The sequence below is a fragment of the Pleurodeles waltl genome, chromosome 4_2 (genome assembly GCF_031143425.1).
Source record: "Pleurodeles waltl isolate 20211129_DDA chromosome 4_2, aPleWal1.hap1.20221129, whole genome shotgun sequence".
Classification (NCBI taxonomy): Eukaryota; Metazoa; Chordata; class Amphibia; order Caudata; family Salamandridae; genus Pleurodeles; species Pleurodeles waltl.
In genome coordinates this window covers 551,427,160-551,449,476 of record NC_090443.1, presented here as the reverse complement: position 1 = coordinate 551,449,476, position 22,317 = coordinate 551,427,160, and the positions used below count along the sequence as shown (strand labels likewise).

The window sequence follows — 22,317 nt, the reverse complement described above, 5'->3', positions numbered from 1 at the left end:
AGGCAGGGTACAACATATTTCATGGGCAGAACATGTATTTTACATGTTCTGACTGTAAAAACGTGATACTTACGTTGTTACTGCAGAAAGACTTGGCCGTCCAATTGGCAAGTACAAGGTTACATGCTGACCCCTCAGCTGTGCAAATTCCTGAATGGTGTATAACCCAGACATGATTTTCAAGTCCAAATGAATGTAACATGTGGCATTGTGCAGCTTTTACAAAGTTGCAACTTTGTTGCCTTTACATTTTCTGTGCCCCCAATGGTCGCACAAGGAGCCTGTCCCAGAGACCGCTTTCTGCATGCCTTGGGAAAGGGGCTACAATTCCCAGGATAGGAGACATAGAAGCCTGCCATGGAAAGGCATCTCACCTCCCTCCTGCTGGAAGCCACATGGGTATGTGCCCAAAAGGAGAGCTTCAAGGAGATAACACTTGGGAGAAGGGCTATTCGATTGTCTAGGTAGATAGGCTGACTATAGGGACAGGGAAGGGGAAACCAGTTGCCAAATTGTTTCTTTAGGGGCGTGTAGCCACACCTTTGGGTTGGGCTAGGGTGCTCAGCATGCCAAGAGAAGGATTCTGCCATGTTGGAAGTGGGAAGAATAGTGCAATTTGGAATAGCTAGATGCCACACTTCACAGAACGTGGTCGTCAGGAGGGAGGAAACCTAGTAGCCCATTGTTACCAACCTCACTCCTGCCCTCTGACATTTTCTGAGCCTAAAAAGGGCACACTTAGCACCCAAAACTCAGATCACGACTGGTCTGGAAGAAGGACGAAGATGGACTGTCCTGCTGCACCGTGGAACTGAGAAAGAGAGGCAGCATTGTTGTGCACTGCAGCTGCTGAACCTGGTGGCTAGGAAAGGAGAGGGACCCTGCCTGCTGTGTCCTGCTCAGGGAGAAGTTGATTTCAGCGACCAGCCGAAGCAAGACAACCAAGGGTCAGTTGGCTGACCTCCTTTTAGCAGCACATGGCCTCAACAGCTGAAGAATCCTCATGTGGTGAGTTTGTAGCCTAAATCTTCAAGCTCTGTTTCTTTTTGCTGTGCAACACCTGAGACAAGGACCTGACACTCAAAATTACACCTGAGTCTGCTAAGAGAGTTATCGGACTGCAGCTTGGTTGGCCAAGGAAGAAATTGACTGTGACAGCGATACCCGGTAACTACTAGCCCAGGGATTAATGGACTTCTACTGGGACCAAGAGGACTTCAGTGGACATCGACCCCATGGCCAGGACTGCCTGGGAGCCCAGCTCACATGTTCCAACTTATTCTTCCAACAACAAGGTCACCCAGACACAGACCTGTTTGCTACAGCAGAAAATGTGAAATGCCCAAACCGCCTCCGGACGCTCTCACCTTTGGTTGCCATCTTCAGATTCTTTTTTCCCACCATTGGGTCTAAAAGCCTGTTGAGTTATCTCCAATACAGAGAAGAAGTTTGAGAAGAAAATTCCTAGAAATCACCGAACGTTAATCTTAATCGTCAGAGAACATCAGGAGGAAAATTAGGAGAAAAAAAATTTGAATTTCGGAGGAAATTTCAAGAATGCCTGGTCAGTGGGCTCCATAAAGGGCCTAGATGGAGAAGACTTCTTTCCAGTTTTGCCAGATCTGCTATCATAGATACTCTCAGAAGAACAGCAAGGTCTGTCTCCCCTTCGAACATCAGAGTGGGGACTGCGATGCCTGGTCAGCCTTCATGTCAAAGACGCTGAATGGAAGGGAGAGACCAAGATGGGCACACTACAGCATACATAGACAGCAGACTACACCATCCTGAGGGATCAAGGCCTCTCTAAAGAGGAGGAAGATAATGTCACCGAAGAAGCAGGGGAGAGTCTTCAAATGCAGTAGTAAAAATTGTCAAGGAACAGGTGACGAAAAAGAAAAGAAACAAGGTAAAAGATCCATTGGTCTCGAAAAAAAACATCTGAGTGGAAAAGAGCTGACCCAAGGACGTTGAAGGGGGACTCCAGAGGAGGGAAAACGTCAGAAAAACTGAAGGCATCAAAAAGATACTTTGTTGAAAAGACACTTTGTCGAAAAAGGACAGGTTGAGAGCCAAGCACCAAAGCTCAATGACTGATACGTTGTCGAAAGAATCTTTGATGTACAGAAGGAAGACCCAAGCCTCGACCCTGAAGAATGGGTCACGGAAATTGAGAAGAAGAGAAAGCGACTCCAGGATGAAATGTCTGCCCTTCTACAAAAGAAGGAGGAGTTTGATGAAAGTTTGAGGGGATTCAGAATCCCGCAAAAGACTGATGCCAAAGGAGGCGACTGACAGAGGTTAAAGAATTCCAGCCCGCTCATTCCAGAGCTTCAAGAAAAGGAGAAAGAACTCTGATAAGAAGAAGAGGAAGAACAAGCAGGGATGTATCAGGGTTCGTCGGAATCCGGATACATTGAGACACAATGGCAAGACTTCGAGACACATTCACCTAAGGAGGGGGTCAAAAGTTATCTGTTGAGGCCTTCAACTCCAGATGACATTGAAATTCATGACCACGTCATCAGGCATGCAGCTGACAAATTTAGAGTACAGCTGAAGAGGACAAGCCCCAATCTTGTTTCCTGTTGGAGACTTGGCTGCCAATTTCTACCTATGCTTTCTAGTATCCTCAACTAAGGTCGGGAGGCATTCATAGAGCCAGCCACTTGTACAGCTGTTACACCAAGGGCTGAAAAGAAATACAAATACTCCTGAAAGGATCCGGCTCAAATCAAGGGTACTGTCCCTGCAGATTCAATTGTTACAGCTACAGCCAGGAAAAAGGGCAACATTCCATCAACCTGCGGCCTACACCTGGATAAGGAGAGCAAGAGGATGGACCTTATGGGTTGCAGAGTTGAACAGCGTGTTGCCAGTCAGTGGAGAATTGCAAATTCAAGTGCGTAATATCACAGACACACACACCAGCACTGGGAGGAGGTGGGAGAACTAAAGAAGCACCTCTCTGAGCAGTACAGGATAAGCAGCACATTTTGCTGAAAGTAGCAAAAACATGGCAAACACTTGTTTAAAATCATCTTAGGGCGCAGAAGACATATCAAGTCACCAGATGATAATGGGCGTCACACTGAGGGTGACATTCATGGTTAAAAACGTCAGGCTTCAATCAGGAAGTACAAGGAAACATCTTAAACACTCCCTCCAATGGGCACAGTTGTTTGGGAGTGCTGTAAAGGAAAGCCTAAATCACTGGAAGAAAGTCAATGAAACACTGCAATTTCAGGATGGAATGCAAAGAGGGCCCTTTTCATCAAGAAAGCCTATGACCAGAGGACGTTTCCAGGCTGAAAGTCCACATCAAACGTTCCAGGTCACCAGTCAATCTGCAGCATCACAAAGTTGGCAGTATCAACAACAGGGATGCCAGCCCTTATGAAGAAAAGGCAAGGCAAGGCAAGGGAAGAGGGCAACAGCACAGAGGAGGCTCAACTCCTGCAACAAATGACTCTTCAACCACAAAGTTACTTTTACAGATTTCATCAGTGCAAGTCGGAGATGAACAATCCATATTCCTAAACAAAACACTTGTAGGTTGAAAGATAGTGTCAGACAAATGACTACTAAACACAATTCAGTTTGGATTTTGCATAAAGGACAAAGGTCCATTCAAGAGAAGAAACAGCTCAACTCCTCAAAGAGGTAAACTATTTACTGGGCAAACAGGCAATCAAAAAGGTCATCAAACAAGAAATCAACAAGGGAAATTACTCAACATATTTCTTAATCCCAGAGATGGATGGATCTCTGTGTCCGATCCTAGATCTCAGGTTCATAAACAAAGTTATAAAAACTCAAAAATTCAAGATGACAACCTTACAGGAGGTGATACCACAGTTACGGCAAGGAGACTGCATAGCAACAATAGACTTAAAATATGCCTACTTGCACATTCCAGTAAATACAAAGCACATGGAATATCTATGGTTTGTGGTAAACTAAAAACATTATCAGTTCACAGTACAGACAATTAGGATAAAATCAGCACCAAGAGTGTTTTACAAAGTGTCTGGTGGCAGTAGTGGCACACTTAAGAAGGAAAGGAATACATGTATACCTGTACCTCGACGATTGGTTAGTAAGAGCAAACACCTACATCAGGTGCATACAGGACATCACTGGATTTCTTATTGAATATAGAAAAGTCCTTTCCAGAACCCGAGCAAGAAAAAGTTTTCTTGGGAGCAATAAACAACTCCATCAAGGAAAAGCATACCCCAACAAGAAGAGGTCACAATACCTACTGCCATAGATTAATTGCTACTGCAGGGAGCAAGCTCTGGCAGCAAGGAAGGTGGAGAAACTGTTATGGAAGATGGCATCATTCATCACTTTAATTCCAGATGTGAGACTTCACATGAAGCCAATACAGGAATGGCTTCAAAATCAATGGTGACAGGCAACTGGGAGTTTGGAAGATCTAGTGGTTGTCATACATAAGGTAGAAGAGGAGATTGTGTGGTGGAAAACAGCACATATTACACAAGGGAGGACATTTGCGCAGCCAACTCCAACGGTGACAATAACCACAGACTCCTCATATGGGATAGAGAGCTCACATGGGCTAACTCAAAGTACGGGGGATCTGGTAGGAACAGGATGCAGTGCAACACATCAACATATTGGAGCTGAAGACCGTCTTCCTAGCCCTAAAGGCTTTCCAAAGACAACTTTTGGGAAATACAATTTTAATTCAAATGGACAATACAACAACAATGTTTTACATAAACCAACAGGGGGGGAACCAGTTACCACTCATCTCAAAGCTAGCACATGAACTATGGAAGTGGGCTTTAAAAGAGGAAGATGGAAATACAGACAATTCATCTTCTGGGAAATGACAATATTGAAGCAGACAAACTGAGCAGACAAGCCTCATGCCCTCATTAATGGGAACTGAGTCACAAGATAACAGAAAGAATCTTTCAGTAATGGGGAATGTAAATAATCCAACTCCACAGAATGCAAAATGCCGAAGCTTTGCCTGAAGTACAGCCACTCCACGTGCCTGTGGGCAACACACTGTTGATAAATTGGCCAGGGACATTTGCATATGCTTTTCCTCTGATTCCACTGTTACACACCCCACTCAACAGGATGAGCTGCAAATCTGCATTCCAAGACAGGGTGCTTTTGGTATGCTGGCCTGGCTTACCTTAGAGGTGAGGAGGCTCATTTGGCACCTGAACAGGTGGAAAAATTAGCTTAGTAGGAGGCTTGTGGCACTACCAAGCTCGACACACCTCTAGGATGACCAACCTGAAGTGAACACAACATTAGGAATTCCAGCATGTTGTATGTGGTGAAATTAGGAATTCTGGGACAGGGTGATGCACACTCCCCAAAGGAATTGGTAATCTAGAGGGTGTAGTGACCCTTAGGGGTAAGTAGCCCATTGTCTACAACCTCGCACCCCCTTAATACCCATAAATTGAGTATTTAGGGGACCCTCAGATACCAGGACTTCAGATTCACTGGACTACAGAAGAGCTATGAAAAGCAAGAACTGAGGGTCAGCAACTGACTTAGCCCCAACCCCGCCAGCCTGCCTGCTGTCCTCTACAGTTGCACCAAAGACAACTCGTCCTGCAGTTGTTCTGCCTCACAAGCCTGGAGGACTGCCAGCACTTCGAGAAGTAACTATTGTCTCCCATGGAGTAGCAGAGCTGCTTCTCTGCAAGCACCAAAGAAGACTGACCAGGGCTCTGGACTGCCAAAACCCAACACCGGATGGCAAAGCTGCACCCATGCCCCCTGGCCCAAGTTGAAGTAGGCCAACGGTGCCAGTGCGGTCACCAGGCCCTCCAGAGCCAAAGCCCACTTTGGGTTTGCCAACAGGGGACTTCCCGATGCAGCCTGGAGCCTGTTTCTGCAGGCTTCCTTCAATCGCAAGAATCAACTGCAGTGGAACCAGACACCAAAAACACCACTGCACTTGACCCCCACAGCCCGAGGAGAAGTGGGCCAATGGTGTCCCTGTGTGCCCATCGATCTCATAGGTCAAGCCCCCTTGTGGGTTTCCCCTAGATAACCCCCCTCACCCCGAATTCCCTGCTTGCCACCTCTTTCTGACCGGACCAATCTCCATTGAAATGAATGGGACACCTGATACTGTAACACACCTCTGTACCTGGTTTTCCCAGAGCCCCCCCAAGGTGAATTGTTGGTGTGGCCTTGGATCTTACCCCCTACTCATCTCAAGTCCAGAAGAACAGTCCTGTAAGTCATTGGTATTTACCCATATACAGTGTCTGTTTCTTTTTCGTAGGATAACATTAGGGCACCCGAGGCTGAAAGCACCTCTGCACTCAGGTGCCTCAGTGCCTCCTGAAGTGTTGATACATCATCCTTTACAATTTATCCTCATGCGCCAAGCGGAAAACAATCTAACAATGAAGTTGAGGACTGTGCATGTTGCAAGCAAGAGGAGAAGTCACCATACCTTGTGACTCAAAAGACCACTTTGCAGAAAAACAACTTACACACTTCTGATCCGAACATTAGATGGCAGATGTAGGAAAGTGCCTCTTTTTGAAATGGTTATCTCCGACTTTTTTCCTGGTATGATGTGATTTTGACAGAAAGTGCACTGGGTTCCTGCTAACCAGGTCCCCAGTACCAGAGCCCTTTCCCAAAACTGCACTGTTGTATCCCCAATTCTCAAAACCTCTAGCACCCACTTAAGTCTCTTGTAAATGGTACCCCTGGTACCCAGGGCCTGGGGTACTAACGGAGGTCATTAAGGGCCACAGCACAAATTGTTCCACCGTAAGGGACCACTCATCAAGCAAATGACAAGCTGCTATTGCAAGCTGCGTGTCTTGGTGCAGACAAAAGTGAAAACAATATGGCACGCAGCCTGTGGGCCAAATCCCCTAACACTGCATTCAATGTATGTAAATCATCCCTCTAGCAGATCTTACAGCCCTAGGGCAGGGTGCATTATATTACATGTGAGGTCATACCTGCACAAGCAGATATGCCCCACCTATGTCTTTGTCAATTCTCAAACATAGTAAGTGATCAGGGAAGCCATTTTTAAATAAATGTGCTGTACACTGATCAATATGAGTTCTCCAGCTACATGATGGCTTCACTGAAGATAGGGATGTTTGGTATCAAACATCTCGTATAGGTGAACCCCCACTGAAGCCAGTGCTGAATTTACCAATACATGCACCCAGAGGGCACCTTAGAGGTGCTTCCTGAAATTCTACCAGCCTCTGGGGTGCTCAGTAACTGGTTTCTGCCAGGTTGCCCCCGAGCCACTGTTCTGGCCCCTAGGGTGAGAGCCTTATGCTTTCTGGAGGCCCATAACAAAAGCCTGTCCGGGAAGAGGGTGTAAGCCCCCCTCTCATGAGCTGCTGATTAGCCTTCCTAAGGCTGCAAGCCTCAAAGGGCTGCTGCATTTGAAATGTGAATCTGGCTCTCCTCATAGGAGGGGAAGCACCCCCCTCTTCCACCCATCCACCATCCAGAGCCCATTTGGCACCTGGACAGGCAGGAAAATTAGCTAGTCAGGTAGGCATGCCACCTCCAGTCTAGTACCACCCCTAAGATGGGCTACTGCGAGGTGGACATGAAATTTCAGAAGGAGCCATTGTTGTGATGACATACCTAGGAATTGTTGGGACAGGGGTATGCCCATTTCCCACAGCAAATGGTCATATAAAAGGGCGTAGTGACCCCAAAGGTCAGTAGCCTATTGGCTACTATCGTACACACCCCTAAATTCAGAATTTAGGGGAGCCCCTGGCACCCGAGAAGCAGATTGTGTCAACCTAAGAAGACCAGGGATACAGAAAAGCTGGCAAAGCGGAAGACGAGAAAAGAAGCAGCTGACCTCGTACCAACCCGGCCACCTGTCAGCATCCCTTATCAAAATTTGCACCAAAGTCGACTCGTCCTGCAGCTGTGACTCCAGAAACCTTGGAGGACTGCCTGCCTTCGAAAAAGACTTAAGACCTCCCGTGAACAGCAGACCTTCTCCCCAGCAAACTCCAAAAGAAGGGACTCTCAAGCCTCTGGAACCACCAGAACCTGACACCTGAAGTCACCACAGCACCTGCTGTGTCTGACCCAAATTGAAATGGACCACCAGTGCCAACAAGATTCCCCAGCCCTCCAGAGTCCGAGTCTATCGTCTCCCCAACATGCTTGTAGCCTCCGCACGCAGCCACCCTCTACCGCTGCCGCTCCAGTAAAGAAAACTCAACACCTAAGGACACCTCTACGCCCATCACCCCTGAGCCTTGGGGAAGAATACCAAAGATGCCTTCCTATACCCGAGCATCATGAGGCCTAAGCCCCGCTGTTGGTTCAGCCCAACTGGCCTCTTGGCCAGAGCCTGCAGCTTCTTTTCGCAGTACCCAATCCCCATAGCAATGCATTTGGCATCCAATGCTGTTTTGCACTCTGCACCCAGCCATCCCCGTGGCACAGAGGGTATACTGTGGGTGCTGTCTTGGACCTTGCCCACTACTGACCTTAACTCCTGGAGATTGGCCTTGTAAGTTGCTGTACTCTACCTGTTGCAGAATTTTTTTTTCCTCCCAAAGGATAACATTGCAGAACTCAGAAATTACACTGTGTCATCTTTTTAAAGTGAAAAGTGTGTCTATTTGAAAATATAATCACCTGAACGATTTTTCTCTGATACCTATACATATATAAAGATACTTGCTATTTTTATAAATTTGTGTCGATTTCATTTTTGAGTTGTGTCTCATTTATTGACTTTTGTGTGTATTTGTAGATGTCTTGCAGTCCTCTGTGTTAAGCCCAGGGCTGCTCTACCACACTATCCCTAAATAGAGAACTTTGGGATTGCATAGCATGCGCTGTCCACTCACTGGGGGAACTCACATAAAGGGACAGCTTCCTAAATTGTTGGCACAACAGTTGGAATACAAGACTTTACATCTACTGTACCACTTGATTATAAGTGTTTCCTCAGAGGAATCCATAAATTCTCTTTTTAAGTATTTTTTTCCAATTCCCATTTTGTTCTAAATTGTTTAAAGTAGATTTAGGGCCTTGGTTCAGTCCCTTTTGCAAAACACTTTAGAACTTAAAATAGTAGAGTAAGTTAGGTCTTCTTCAAAATGACTTCTATAAAAATACATTTTTGTAAGTCCTTTATAAAGTTGGCGACTTCTTTAATCACCATGTTTGAGCAAGGGCCTTCCCAGGAACTCAACTTGGCACCCCATCAGCACTTTAAGGTACCCCAACTTAAGGGGCTCTTTAAAGCATTGAAGCTTGACATAGGGCCTAAACCCTCAAGAGCCCAAATGCGCAGTTGCTGGCAGAGAATGATAAAGCCTTGGCAAGTAGACATCCCCCAATGGGGAAGAGTGGGAAAATGCAGAGGTGGAGGAAGTCGAAGATGACTCCAGGTCTACCCCCTTAGATAGTACTTCCACTGAAAACACTTCTAGTAGTGTCTCAGAAGATTTAGATAATTAAGATGTAGATCTTCAGAAGCCAGCCAAGAGGATAGCCTTAGAAGCTAAACTCTTAGCTGTAGGAGAAGAAAGATCTGAGTCAGGGCTAGGATACATCTCTGGTGGAAACACGCTAGGGAGGACACTTGTGACTCTAAAATCCCCAAAGGGTTTGTCCCAAAATAGTCAGAAGGTGATATCTCCAAATGGTTCACAGCATTTAGAGAGCCTGTAGAGCTAGGAAGGTCAGCCAGAAGTATTGGGGCTTTCTCCTTTGAGAACTGTTCTCTGGTTCATGCAGGGATCGACTCCTGACATTGAATGAGGCAGATGCTGAGTCATCTGACCTCATGGAGGACACTGTGATATTGATTTTGAGCTTTCGGACTCCGCTTTGAAGAATACATGATCAGGGAGACTCAAAAAACCCAGAGTCAGACCTGGGAAAATTTTGTAGACTTTTTAGTGAAAACACTGGGTGCCTGACTAAAAGGTAACAATGTTCATAATTATAATGGGCTTTATAATTCCACTATGAAGGAGCATTTGTTAAGTAATTGTGTACAAGAGAAGTTACATCAGTACCTGGTAGACCTAGGTCCACTTTCTTCTGAGCAGTTGGGAAAGGAGGCAAACACTGAGTCAAAACAAGGGTGACCAAAACTACCACTGGGGAAGGCGGGGGGAGTGACCATCAGAAAGAGGTCAGAAAGCCCTCTCAAGGGAAAGATGGTGATAAAGCAAAGGATAAAAACAGAGTCCCAGATAAAAACAAGGCCTCAACAAATCTTCTCAGGAGGGTGGACCCAAGATAAATCCCATTCCAATGGTGGGTGCAAAGGTAAAAAGTGGTATTCTAAAAATGACTGGTGTCATGCCTGTAAGGTTCTTGGACATTGAGCTGTCCCCACAAAAAGAATGCCTCTAGTGCATCTTCCATATATGCAGTGGAAAGTCTCCAGATGGGATGCCCTGTGGGTCCTGACCATGTCAGTGAACCCACTGAGGCAACTCTAGGTTCAGAGGGAGGGGTAGATGTAGTTGTCCTCACTGTCTGGCCCAATAATCTGGAGAGATGCAGACAACAGCCACAAATCAATAGGGTTAGAGGCAATGGTCTGAAGTTCTCAGCAAGGGCTGAGGTCCAACAAAAGACCCATGCAGTTATGCTGGGTATACCTGAATGGATGTGTGTAAAAACAAGAGTACAGTGCAAAACACAGGGTGAAAGAGTAGAGTTGGAGTCTGGAATAATGGCCCAACCTACCAAGAGAAAGGGCAAGAAGTCTGGGAAACCAGCTTCTTAACAGATCAGGTCCGCTCTCCTCGGGGAGAAGACCTGTAAACCCCTGAGGGAGCTGAGCCTCAGGAACGTGGGTGTTAGACGGCAGAACTCTTGGGCCCATGGAGACCCTTTAGGGAAGATCTCTGCCAGGGGCAGAGGACCTTTTGGGAGGAGGGACTTCTTTTCACTGAGCCCAGAGACCCCAAACCTACTGCCACTAGGAGAGTAATAGTGCCTCAACAGTTTAGAGAATTTCTCCTCACTCTGGCCCATGACATCCCCCATAGCTGGGCATTGTGATTAGGCTAAAATGTGAATCACTGCTACTGGCCAGGTATGTCCCAGGAGGTGAAGGGGTTTTGTAACACCTGTGCCTCCTGTCAGGCCAGTGGCAAGACAGGTGGCCACCCAAAGGCACAGTTAATTCTACTTCCATTGGTTGGGGTTCCCTTTGAGAGGGTAGGGATTGACATTGTTGGTCCCCTAGGCCCTCCAGCAGCATCAGGTAACTGTTTTATACTGGTTGTAGTACATCATGCATCCAGATATCCTGACCCAGTTCTCCTTAGGACAGCTACTGCCTCTGCAGTAGCCCCGACCCTCATTGATATCTTTACCAGAGTGGGCTTTCCAAAGGAGTTGGTTTCAGAGAGAGGTACAAACTTCATGTCTGGCTACCTGAAACACGTGGGATGAATGTGGTGTGAACTAGAAGTTAACTACCCCGTATCACGTACAAACCAATGGCCTTGTTGAAAGATTCAACAGGACACTGAAAGGTAGGATTGTTGGACTCCCTTTAAAACTCAGAAGGAGTTGGTATGTCTTACTTCCATGCCTGCTTTTTGCCTATAGAGAAGTGTCAAAGACGGGAGTAGTTTTCTTCTTCTTTGAACTTCTGTTTGGACATCCTGCGAGGTGACCACTTTGTCTTCTGAAGGAGAGATGTGAGAGACTTCTCAAAGAACTTAAGCAGGTAATGTTGGCCTTTGCTCTTGAATGGCTGCGCACTTGGAAAAGCATTTAAAAATCATAAAGCCAGCCAAGAGCTCCAGAATCTCTGTTATGAGCAAAAGGCTGCACTAGTGGAGTTCCAAACAGGGCAGAATGTGTAGGTTTTTGAGGCCATGGCTCCTGGGGCCCTCCAGGGCAAACGGAGTGGAACCTACCCTATCCTGGAAAGAAAAGGGGAAGCCACTTATCGGGTGGATATAGACTCTTGCGGGAACCACAAAAGGGTTATCCATGTCAATCGCCTTAAACCCTGTCATGACAGAGCTGAGATGACATGCTTATGGTCACTGATGAGGGAGAGGAAGCTGAGAAGGAAGCTCTACCTGATCTCCTCTCCAGCAACCCCAAAGATGGCTAAGTTGAAGGAGTGGTCTCTCCAGACACCCTCACTGACCAACAGCAGACTGACCGCAGGCAAGTCTTGCATCAGTATGCTGAGCTCTTCTCTTTGACCCCTGGTCAGACTATCAGATGTACACATGATGTGGGCACTGGGGATAACTTACCTGTCAAGAATAAAATCTACAGACAGTCTGATCATGTCAAAGAGAGCATCAAAACTCAAGTAAGCACAATAATGGTATTGGGAATCATTGTGCACTCTGAGAGCTCTTGGGCCAACCCAAGTGTCATAATCCCCAAGCCTCATTCCCAGGATGGAAAGAAAGAAATTAGGTCTTGTGTAGACTATATGGGCCTCGCCTCAGTGCTGTGACCAAAACAGATGCACAGCACATTCCTAGGGCTGATGAACTAATTGAAGGATTAGGGACAGTCAAATATCTCGGTACTTTTGATCTCCATCAGGGTACTGACAGATAGGTCTGACCCCTGGAGCAAAAGAGAAATTAGCATTCTCCATTAATAATGGGCATTATCAGTTTACTGTTATGCCTTTTGGACTAAGTATGCCCCTGCCACTTTTCAAAAGTTGGTGAATAAAGTCCTGGCTAGCTTAGAAGACTTTAGTGCAACATATCTTGATGATTTTGCTGTCTTTAGCTCTACCTGGCAGGATCACCAGAACCACCTTGGCAAGGTCCTTTAGGCAAGCAGTGCCAGATAGGACAGGGTTGGATTGCATACTTGGGTCACGTCGTAGGTGGAGGTCAGGTTCAACCACTAAAACCCAAGACCCAGACAATTCTGGGCTGGGTAGATCCAACCACCCAGACCAAAGTCAGGGCATTCTTTGGCTTGACTGGGTATTACAGGAGGTTTGTGAAAGTATATGACACCATTGTGGCACCTCTCACAGAACTGACCTAAAAAGAAAATTCCCAAGAAAGTGAACTGGACAGTGAGCTGTCAAAAAGCCTTTGACACTCTGAAGGAAGCAATGTGCCCAGCACCTGTTCTAAAAGCTTCTGATTACACCAAGCAGTTCATAGTGCAGATAGATGCCTCTGAACATGGGGTAGGAGCAGTCCTATCCAAAATCAACAATGATGATGGCCATTAACAGGAGGTTGCACCACAGAGAGCAGCATTGGTGTGCCATTGAGGGAAGACTTCGCTTTGGTCCCTGAAGAAGCTGAAGCCATACTTGTTTGGTACTCACTTGCTTGTTCAAACTGACCACAGGCCTCTCAGATGTCTAATGCACATGAAAGGTGAAAACCCCAAACTGTTACGGTGGCCCATCTCCTATAAGGAATAGAACACTGACCTGAGATTGACCATGGCAGTGCAGATGGCCTTTTGAAGTTCTTCCAGTTAGAAGGTGAGGAGGCTCTTGGGAAAGGTTAGTTTCATCCTCTTTCATTTGGGAGGGAGTACTGTAGGAAAGTGCCTCTTTTTTACATGGTTACTCACCACATTTTGCCTGGTACATGACGTGATTTAGACTGAAAGTGCACTGGGTTCCTGCTAATGAGGTCCCCAGTGCCAGATCTCTTTCCTTAAATTCTTCAGTTGTTTCCCCAGTTGGCAAATATATCAGTACCCTCTGTAAGTCCCTAGTAAATGGTACCCCTGGTATCTAGGACTTGGGGTACTAAAGGAGGCCCCTAAGGACTGCATCATGAATTGTGCCACCCTAAGGAACCCCACACTAAGCACATGACAGGATGCCATTGCAGGTTGCTTGTCTTGGTGGAGACAAAAGTGAAAACATGAAATGACACTCAGCCTGTGTGCCTTGTTCCCTAACAGTGCATGCAATTTATGTATGTCACCACTGTAGCAGGTCTTACAGCCTTAAGGCAGGGTGCATTATATTACATGTGAGGGCATATCTGCACAACCAGATATGCCCCTGCTTTGTATTTGTCAATTGTTAGACATAGTAAATGTCCAGGGAAGCCATTTTTAAATGCATGTGCTGGACACTGGTCAGTACGAGTTTCCCAGCTACATGATGGTTTTTCTGACGATAGGGATGTTTGGTATCCAACATCTTGTATTGGTGATCCCACACTGATGCCAGTGTTGGATTTACCAGTACATGCACCCAGGGGACACTTTAGAGGTGCCCTCTGAAACCTTACCAGTCTCTTGTGTGCTTACTGACTAGTTTCTGCTAGCCTGACACTGAGATAACATTCTGGCCCCCTAGGGTGGGAGCTTTCTGCTCTCAGGAGGCCCAGAACAAAAGCTTATCGGAAATAGGGTATCGCACCCCCTCCTACAGGATGACCTGCTGTTTAGCCTGCTAAGGCGGCAAGCCTCATAAGGCTGTCACCTTTCAAATGCGATCTGGCTTCCCTCACAGGAGTGGAAAGAACACCTCCCCTGTCCAGAGCCTATTTGGCACCTAGACAGGCAGGAAAATTATCTAGTCAGGTAGACCTGCACCTCCAGGCTCTAAGGTGGTCTACTGCGAGGTGGACACAAAATTTCAGAAGTAGCCATCTTTGTGATTGCATACCTAGGAATTGTGGGACAGGGTTCTGCTCACTTCCCACAAGAAGTGGTCATATGGAGGCATAGTGACCCCAAGAGTTAGTAGCCCATTGCCTACTACCCTACACACCCCTAAATTCAGTATTTTGTTGGAGCTCCTAGCACCTGAGAAGCAGATCCTGAGGACCTAAGAAGACGAAGGACAGTTAACAGCCGCTAAAGAAGAAAAAGCAAAAAAGAAGCAGCCGACCTGGTACCAACCCCACCGGCCTGTCTGCATCCCTTGTCAAAATCTGCTGCAAAGTCGACCTGTCTGCAGCTGTGATTCCCGAAACCTGGAGGGACTGCCTGCCTTTGAAAAAGACTCAAGTTCTCCTCTGGACAACTAACTTGTTCTTCAGCAAACTCCAAAGAAGGGTCTCCGACCCCTCTAGAACCACCAAAGCCTGACACCTGAACTCACCACAGCACCCACCGTCACAGACCCGAGTTGAAGTGGACCACCAATGCCAACAAGGTTCCCCACCTCTTCAGAGTCTATCGTAGTTTCTCCCCTCCTGGACTCCCTGATGACGCCTCCAGCCTGTGCAGAATGACCCCTTCCTCCGCTCCAGTAAAGAAAACCCAACACCTAAGGACACCTCTGCACCCATCACCCCTGAGCAGTGGAGAAGAGGACCAAAAGTGCCTGCCGCTCCCTGAGCATAGTGAGGTCTGTTATTTCAGCCTGACTGGTCTGGCCAGCCACTTTTTACAGTGACTGATCGCCTTTGGAAGGCATTGGGCTGCATACGTGGTTTTGCACTTTGCACCTGGCTGCCCCCATGCCACTGAGGGTGTACTGCTGGTGCTGCCTTTGACCTTGCCCACTACTCACCTTAACTTCTGGAGATTGGTCTTCGTCTTGTAGATCACGTAAACTACCTGTTTGCAAAACGTGTTTTTTCTCCCATAGAATAACATTGCAGAACTGAAAAATTGCACTGTCCACTTTTTAAAGTGAAAATAATTCCTACTTAAAAACGTATCCTCCTGAGCAATTTTTCTCTGATTCCTAAACATTTATAAAGATACTTGCTGTTTTTATAAATTGGTGTGGATGTTGTTTTTAAGTTGTTCATCACATTTATTGACTATTGTGTGTATTTGTGAATGTCTTGCACTCCTCTGTGTTAAGCTTAAGCCTGTTTGACCACACTACCCATAAATAGAGCACTTTAGGATTTAGCAAGCCCTGTCCACTCACTGGGGAATCCCTGGGCCCTTTACACGGTAGTCACATCCCACATAAAGGCCCAGCTTCCTGCAGCGGACTTATGCTAAGCATGTAACTCTCCTGCACTAGAATCCACAAACAGATGCTGTAGGAAGCTGGCTCTGTATATACTATATTAAAGCGAGATATAGTGTTCACAGAGTCCAGGGGCTCCCCAGAGGATTGACAGACTGAAATAGATGATACTAATGCTCTATTTGTGATAGTGCGTTCAATCAGTTAGGTTTATCAGAGGGTAGTGCAAAGCATTTGTTGTACACACACAGAAAATAGAAGAAGCACACATTCAATGACTTAACTCCAGACCAATTGTTTTTATATTGTAAAACTATAGTTTCTTCATTTATTTTTAGAACCACAAGATTCAAGTTGCGGGTAAGTACCTTAAAAGTTTTGTATTTCGCACAGGTATCCATAGAACTTGGTTTGAAATAGGTAAGTAATACAGTTTTTGCATTATTGGCAAAAAGCTATTTTAAAACTAGGTGCACTGCAATTTTCAGACAGTTCCTGGGGGGGGGAATGTTAGATCTGTTTACAGGTAAGTACAACACTTACAGTCTCAGTCTCTGGGTTTTAGGAAGGCCATCAGTTGGGGTTCAAGTTAACCCCAAACACCCACCTCCAGCAACATGGGGCTGGTCTGGTGCAGAGGTCAAAGTGGAACAAAATTAAGGTGGGCTCCTATGGAGACGGGGGGTATTCGGAATCCGGTCAGCCAGCAGGTACGTACCCGCGACTCAGGGCAGACCAGGGGGGGATTAGAAGAGCACTAGAGGGGCCACAAACACACACTGAGCAGCAGAGGGGCGGCCGGGTGCAGGGTGCAAACAGGAAGTCGGCTTTCCAATTCAGATCTATGGGGAGCCTCCTGGGGTCATTCAGAGGCTACAGGCGGGGTCCAGGGGTTTTTCTCGGGCACACCACCGGTTGGACAAGGAGGAGGGCCAACTGCTGAACGTTGAGGCACCAGGGTTCAGATTCTTCAAGGCCTGGGGGCTTCGGGTGTAGTGTGTCCTTTAGGCGTCGCATATCTTCGTCCGGAGCTCATGGTCAGGGGGTTCCTCGGGATTCCCTCTGCAGGCGTCGTCATCGAGGAGTGGAGAGGCCAACCCAGGCAGGGCACTTGCTAGCAATTGCCTGGGGACCCTCTCTTGCTGGATGGACCCCTGGACACGGGCCGTGGGTGTCGGGTGCACAGGGGTCAAGATTCACACATCCAGAGTGAGGTGAGAGTCTTTGGTTGTAGGTTTTCTTTAGACAGAGCCACTGTCCTCAGGAGTTCTTGGTCCTTTTAGGTGTAGGGCAGTTCTCTGGAGATGCCAGAAGTCGCTGGCCCCGCTGGATGCATCACTGGTGATTTTGCAGGTTCTTTGAAGCAGGAGACAGACTGGTAGGGCTGGGGCCAAAGCAGTTGTGTTCTTCCTTCTTCTCTGCTGGGGGTTTCAGCTTAGCAGTCCTTCTTCTTCTTGAAGGTCACCAGGAATCTGGTGAGCTGGGTTCAGGAAGGCCCTTAAATCCTAGATTTAGGGGCATGTTAGGGGTAAGAGGACAGTAGCTAGTGGCTACATCTTCGTTGTGCCCATTCCCTTTGGTGAGGGGGTCACATTCCTATCCCTATTGGTCCCTGTCCTCCAAACCAAGTTGGAGGACTCTGCAGGGAGGGGGTCACCTCAGCTCTGGACACCTTAGGGTTGGTCCTGGCTGGGGTGGTCACTCCTCTCTGTTTTCTCTCATTTTCCCGCCATAAGTGGGGCTTTGTCTGGATTGGGCGGGCATCTCCACTGGCTGGAGTGCCCTGGGGCACTGTAACCCAAGGCTTGAGCATTTGAGGCTCACCACCAGGTGTTACAGTTCCTGCAGGGGGAGGTCTGAAGCACCTCCACCCACGACAGGCTTTGTTTCTGACCACAGAGTGCACAAAGGCATTCACCCCCTGTGGTTAGAAACTTGTCTGAAAGTGGCAGGCTGGCACAGACCGGTCAGTCCTACACTAGTAGTTGGCCTAACATACAGGGGGCATCTCTAAGATGCCCTCTGTGTGCATTTTTCAATAAACCACACTGGCATCAGTGTGGATTTATTGTGCTGAGAAGTTTGACACCAAACTTCCCAGTATTCTTTGAAGCCATTATGGTGCTTTGGAGTTTGTAATGACAAACTCCCAGACTATGGCTACACTGCACTTACAGTGTTTAAGAATGGACTTAGACACTGTAGGGGCATATTGCTCATGCAGCTATGCCCTGACCTGTGGTATAGTGCACCCTGCCTTATGGCTTTAAGGCCTCCTGGAGGGTGACTTACCTATGCCACAGGCAGTGGTTTGTGGGCATGGCACCCTGAAAGGGGTGCCATATCGACTTTGTCTTTTTCTCCCCACCAGCACACACAAGCTGCAAGGCAGTGTGCATGTGCTGATTGAGGGGTCCCCTAGGGTGGCATAATACATGCTGCAGCCCTTGGAGACCTTTCCCGGCCACAGGGCCCTTGGTACCATGGGTGCCTTTTACAAGCGACTTAACTGTGTGCCAGGGCAGTGCCAATTGTGGAAACAAAGGTACAGTTTTATGGAAAGAACACTGGTGTTGGGGCCTGGTTAGCAGGGTCCCAGCACACTTTCAATCAAAGTTGGCATCAACACTAGGCAAAAATTGGGGGGTAGGGGGTAACCATGCCAACAGTGGCACTTTCCTACAGATGCTTACTGAGTAAGTAACATTTTCCTTCTCCAGCATTGGCTCTCACATATGTGTATGTCAAATGTCTGATTCTCACATTGAGTCCTAATGGTGTGGAATGCCTGTTAAATGTCCTCTGTTTTTAGGTGGTGCTCTCTGAACCCATATATATATATATTAATAACATTTATCTACTCCTTTCATGTTTGCCCTACCATGTTTCCCTTCAGGCGTTTGAGAGATAAAGGTGAGGATGATAAGATGCCACCAATCCGGAAACGTCAGCGAGGTCTGCTCCTTAGACTGCAGCAAGAACAGGTAATTAGACCCTTTTGAATGCCATAGAACAGTGGTTCCCAACCTGTGGGCCGGGGACCCCTGGGGGTCCGCAAAGCCTCCTCAGGGGGTCCGTGACTGCTTAGAAAATTTTATAATATTAGGTTCCAACTATCAGTAATGACTCAGTGGGGGTCCCCAGATTCAAATAATGATTCAGTGGGGGTCCCCGGGCTGCAGTATTGATAAAATGGGGGTCCACATAAGTCAAAAGGTTGGGAACCACTGCCTTAGAAGATCACTGGCATGTCAAAGTGTAGTAGAAAAGCGACACTTGTGTGTCCTATTGAGGCTAGAGCTGGAAGAGATACGAAGAGAGGCGATGAGACATTGCCCTGTGGTTCTTTATTCCCTTTCTGGTCATTTTCATATTTTAGCTTTGTACATAAATTACACTCTTCTCCAGATCCAGAGAGAATGCAGAACTTACATTCCTTTTCCGTACAGGGGGGGTGTTGGGGACACTGACAGTTACAACGAAGGGGTTTTTATTAGCACAGTAGTGACAGGGAATGTGTGTGTTTGGGGTTATTATGAAAGGGCTTTGTCTTGTACATAATCATTCAATTATCCTAAGTGTCAATCTTGGCACTTATGCATGACCTTAGTTTGACACAAAAGAATATTTAAATTATATGGAACTTTTAAGGAACATGGCTCATAATGATTGTTTTAAGTGGTGAGGGTTTCTTGTTACGTTGTGAAACATGTAGAACTTAAATGTGTGACTTTTGGTCCTAGTAGCCAACAGACGATTAATCTGAGAGTTGTGCTTTCCAACAGGCTGAGATTAAGCGGCTCCAGGACGCCAGCAAGGCAGCTAGAAAAGAGAGACAATTGATCCTCAAACAGCAGGAAGAGATAGAGCATATCCGACAGACTACCTTGAAACTGCAGGAAAAGCTCAAGTCTGCTGGAGAGGGCACACAGGTATGGGCCAGTGCAGGTAGAGTATGCTTAGAAATACTGTGCAGTGCCTGATATCCACCAAACAAGACACACCTCACTACAATGTATGCACTAATTAAGGAGTAGCACCAGTACAATGTCACAGATCATGAACATGTGAGGAAGGAACCTATTCAGAGCTAACTCAAGGCATTGGATGATGTAGTCAGGAGGAACGTATTACAAGGCAGGAGCTAACCTAGTCAGTCTTTTCTAACTCTGAAGCAACCCATCCCAGACTTTAAACAAACCATGCAATTTGGACTGAACAACATTAGCTAACCAAGCCGTAATACACCCAGTGGTATGAGTTAAACTGTGTAAGCAGCAGGTATGAGCTAACCAAGGTATAGCATAGGACAGGGAAAGAGTTAAGCAAAGATCCTGCTGCAAAACAAGACGTCAGTAAAAAGGAACATATTGCAAGGTGCGAGATAACGAAGAAGTAACCAAATCAAACAGCACTTACCAACCAGGGTGTAACTTATTATAGTGTCTTTACTGTATAAGAGGTAACACATCCTGTGGCCTAAGTTAATAAGTGGGAGCGATCCTATTGCACAGTACATTTAACTCCTTAAATGCTGAGGCATTACCCTCACTGTCCTGTGACATTTTTATTGCTGTTTGGGGAGTTTGTGTCTAATTCTTACATTTTTTTCTGCAGAAAGCATCCAGGCCAAATTTGCATATTTCCCCCCCCACATATAACAAAGTGCCATGGGTTTCTTTGGCAAGACCTGAAAAATAGCCACATTTCGGCAAAATGTTTTTCATTTTTTTTTTTTTTGAACAAAGAAAATGGGGGTGGGGGGAGGTAGTTCAGATGAAAGTGTATATTTCTTTCCTAAAAATAAATTGTAACAACAGAAGATTGTCTGTTCTAGGATCTCAACCTTTCCAGCTTTCAGGAAAAGTCAAGAGTTGTGAAAAAAATCCCCACAGTTTTTGCTATTTTTAAGTGCAAGTCAACATTTCCTATTTCTGCAGCTTATATCCCCTTGGATTTTGTGGGAGAAAATAAGTATGAAACCCATGGATGAATTGAAAAGCATTACATCTCTGAAAAGTAGACAGAATTCTGAATTTAGCTCAGAGCAATTTGTGTGAATCACTCATAGTTTTCCCAAGGGCAGGCAATTTAAAAACATCTGTTTCTTCTTCTACAACAACTTACAAACAACTTACATATGTAACCTATAAATGGATAAAGTTCAGTAGATATTAACAAGTGTTCTACTAGTGTGTATTCCCAAATGTCTCCAGAATAAGAGGGTGTGGCTGGGATAAACTCAAACAGGAAAGCACCCACTCCCTCCAAACTCCCCCACCCAGTCAATCTTTCTAGTCATGTAAGTAGCTGTAATATTTGGAGTCAGGGTTTCTGGTACCCAGGGAAACTTGTCAGCCTCAGACAATGTGGAAAACTAGACACCTGGAGAGTCCAGAGAGTTGTGACTTACATGGATCCCATCTATGGTTTTCACCTAAAGTGTCCTGCAAACATAAAACTATGTTTACAGTTCTAGATATTTCTTATATTTTTGAGACAGAAAGTTCCAGAATCTGCTTCAACTTGTGTGGCTGGGGCCATCGTACATGACAGGAACAACCTGTGACCAATTGAAGTCAATGTATTTTCAGTTTGGGCTTCGCATTGTCCCTGGTTGGGTCCGTTTTTGTCCCAGACAGTGGTCCCAGCCCCTTATGTGGGGTACTGTTTTCATTGTGAGTAGTATAATTGTGTGGACATTTGATTTCTTCACTCATACTTTCACACTTGCAGTGCAATCTGCATTGCAAGATATTCATAGATATATGCAAGGCACACCACCCTGGACTTCACCGAATGTTTACTTTTCAGAAATGTCTGTTTGCAGGTTTCCCTCTGCCCCAGCAACGCTGGGTCCAAATATTCTAGCCATCCTCATTTCACATAGGTGCAGTGTCAGACCTTTCAGTTTCCTTAGATAATGCACATACATTCATGGGTATAATTTTAGTTGGGATACGTGTGAGAAGGATGCATGCTGTAACATTAGTCACTGATAGGCACAGATGTAAAAATTCCACCAGTGATATACTTTTGACATTTCCCCACGTCATTGTATGAGTTAAAAGCTGTATTAAGAAGGTAGACCCTCACCTACATGGTGTGGCATGCTTCACCATCGGTTTCTCCCATCTTGCACTAGGGAAGTTCCTTTTGTTGTGTTGGCTGGCTTATGTATAGCTCGTCCTGTATGCATAGCTGTAGGGGTGTGTGTTTGTAGCATGACCAGTGAGAGCAGTGTTCGGAATAGCGATTTCTGTGTTAATTCCTACTTGGACTATCTGTTTTCTAGCTACAGGAGAGCCTTATGAAAGCAAGTTTCAGGGGTGTGGAATTTATTAAAATATCTACTTGTCCAGGGGACAGGTTGCTTCTCAAATCTACTTGTCCTGTAAAAAGATCTACTTGTCCCT

General features: G+C 46.2%; 1 protein-coding gene across 1 annotated transcript in view; it reads left to right on the top strand.

Annotated features, from left to right (window-relative positions):
• The window catches only part of CEP350 (centrosomal protein 350), an 821,600-nt gene that overhangs the window by 502,056 nt on the left and 297,227 nt on the right, over positions 1-22,317 (top strand). Inside the window, exons 25-26 of the mRNA XM_069232082.1 lie at positions 18,798-18,885; positions 19,687-19,833. Coding sequence (XP_069088183.1) covers positions 18,798-18,885; positions 19,687-19,833 — 235 coding nt within the window. The remainder of the gene's footprint in view (positions 1-18,797; positions 18,886-19,686; positions 19,834-22,317) is intronic.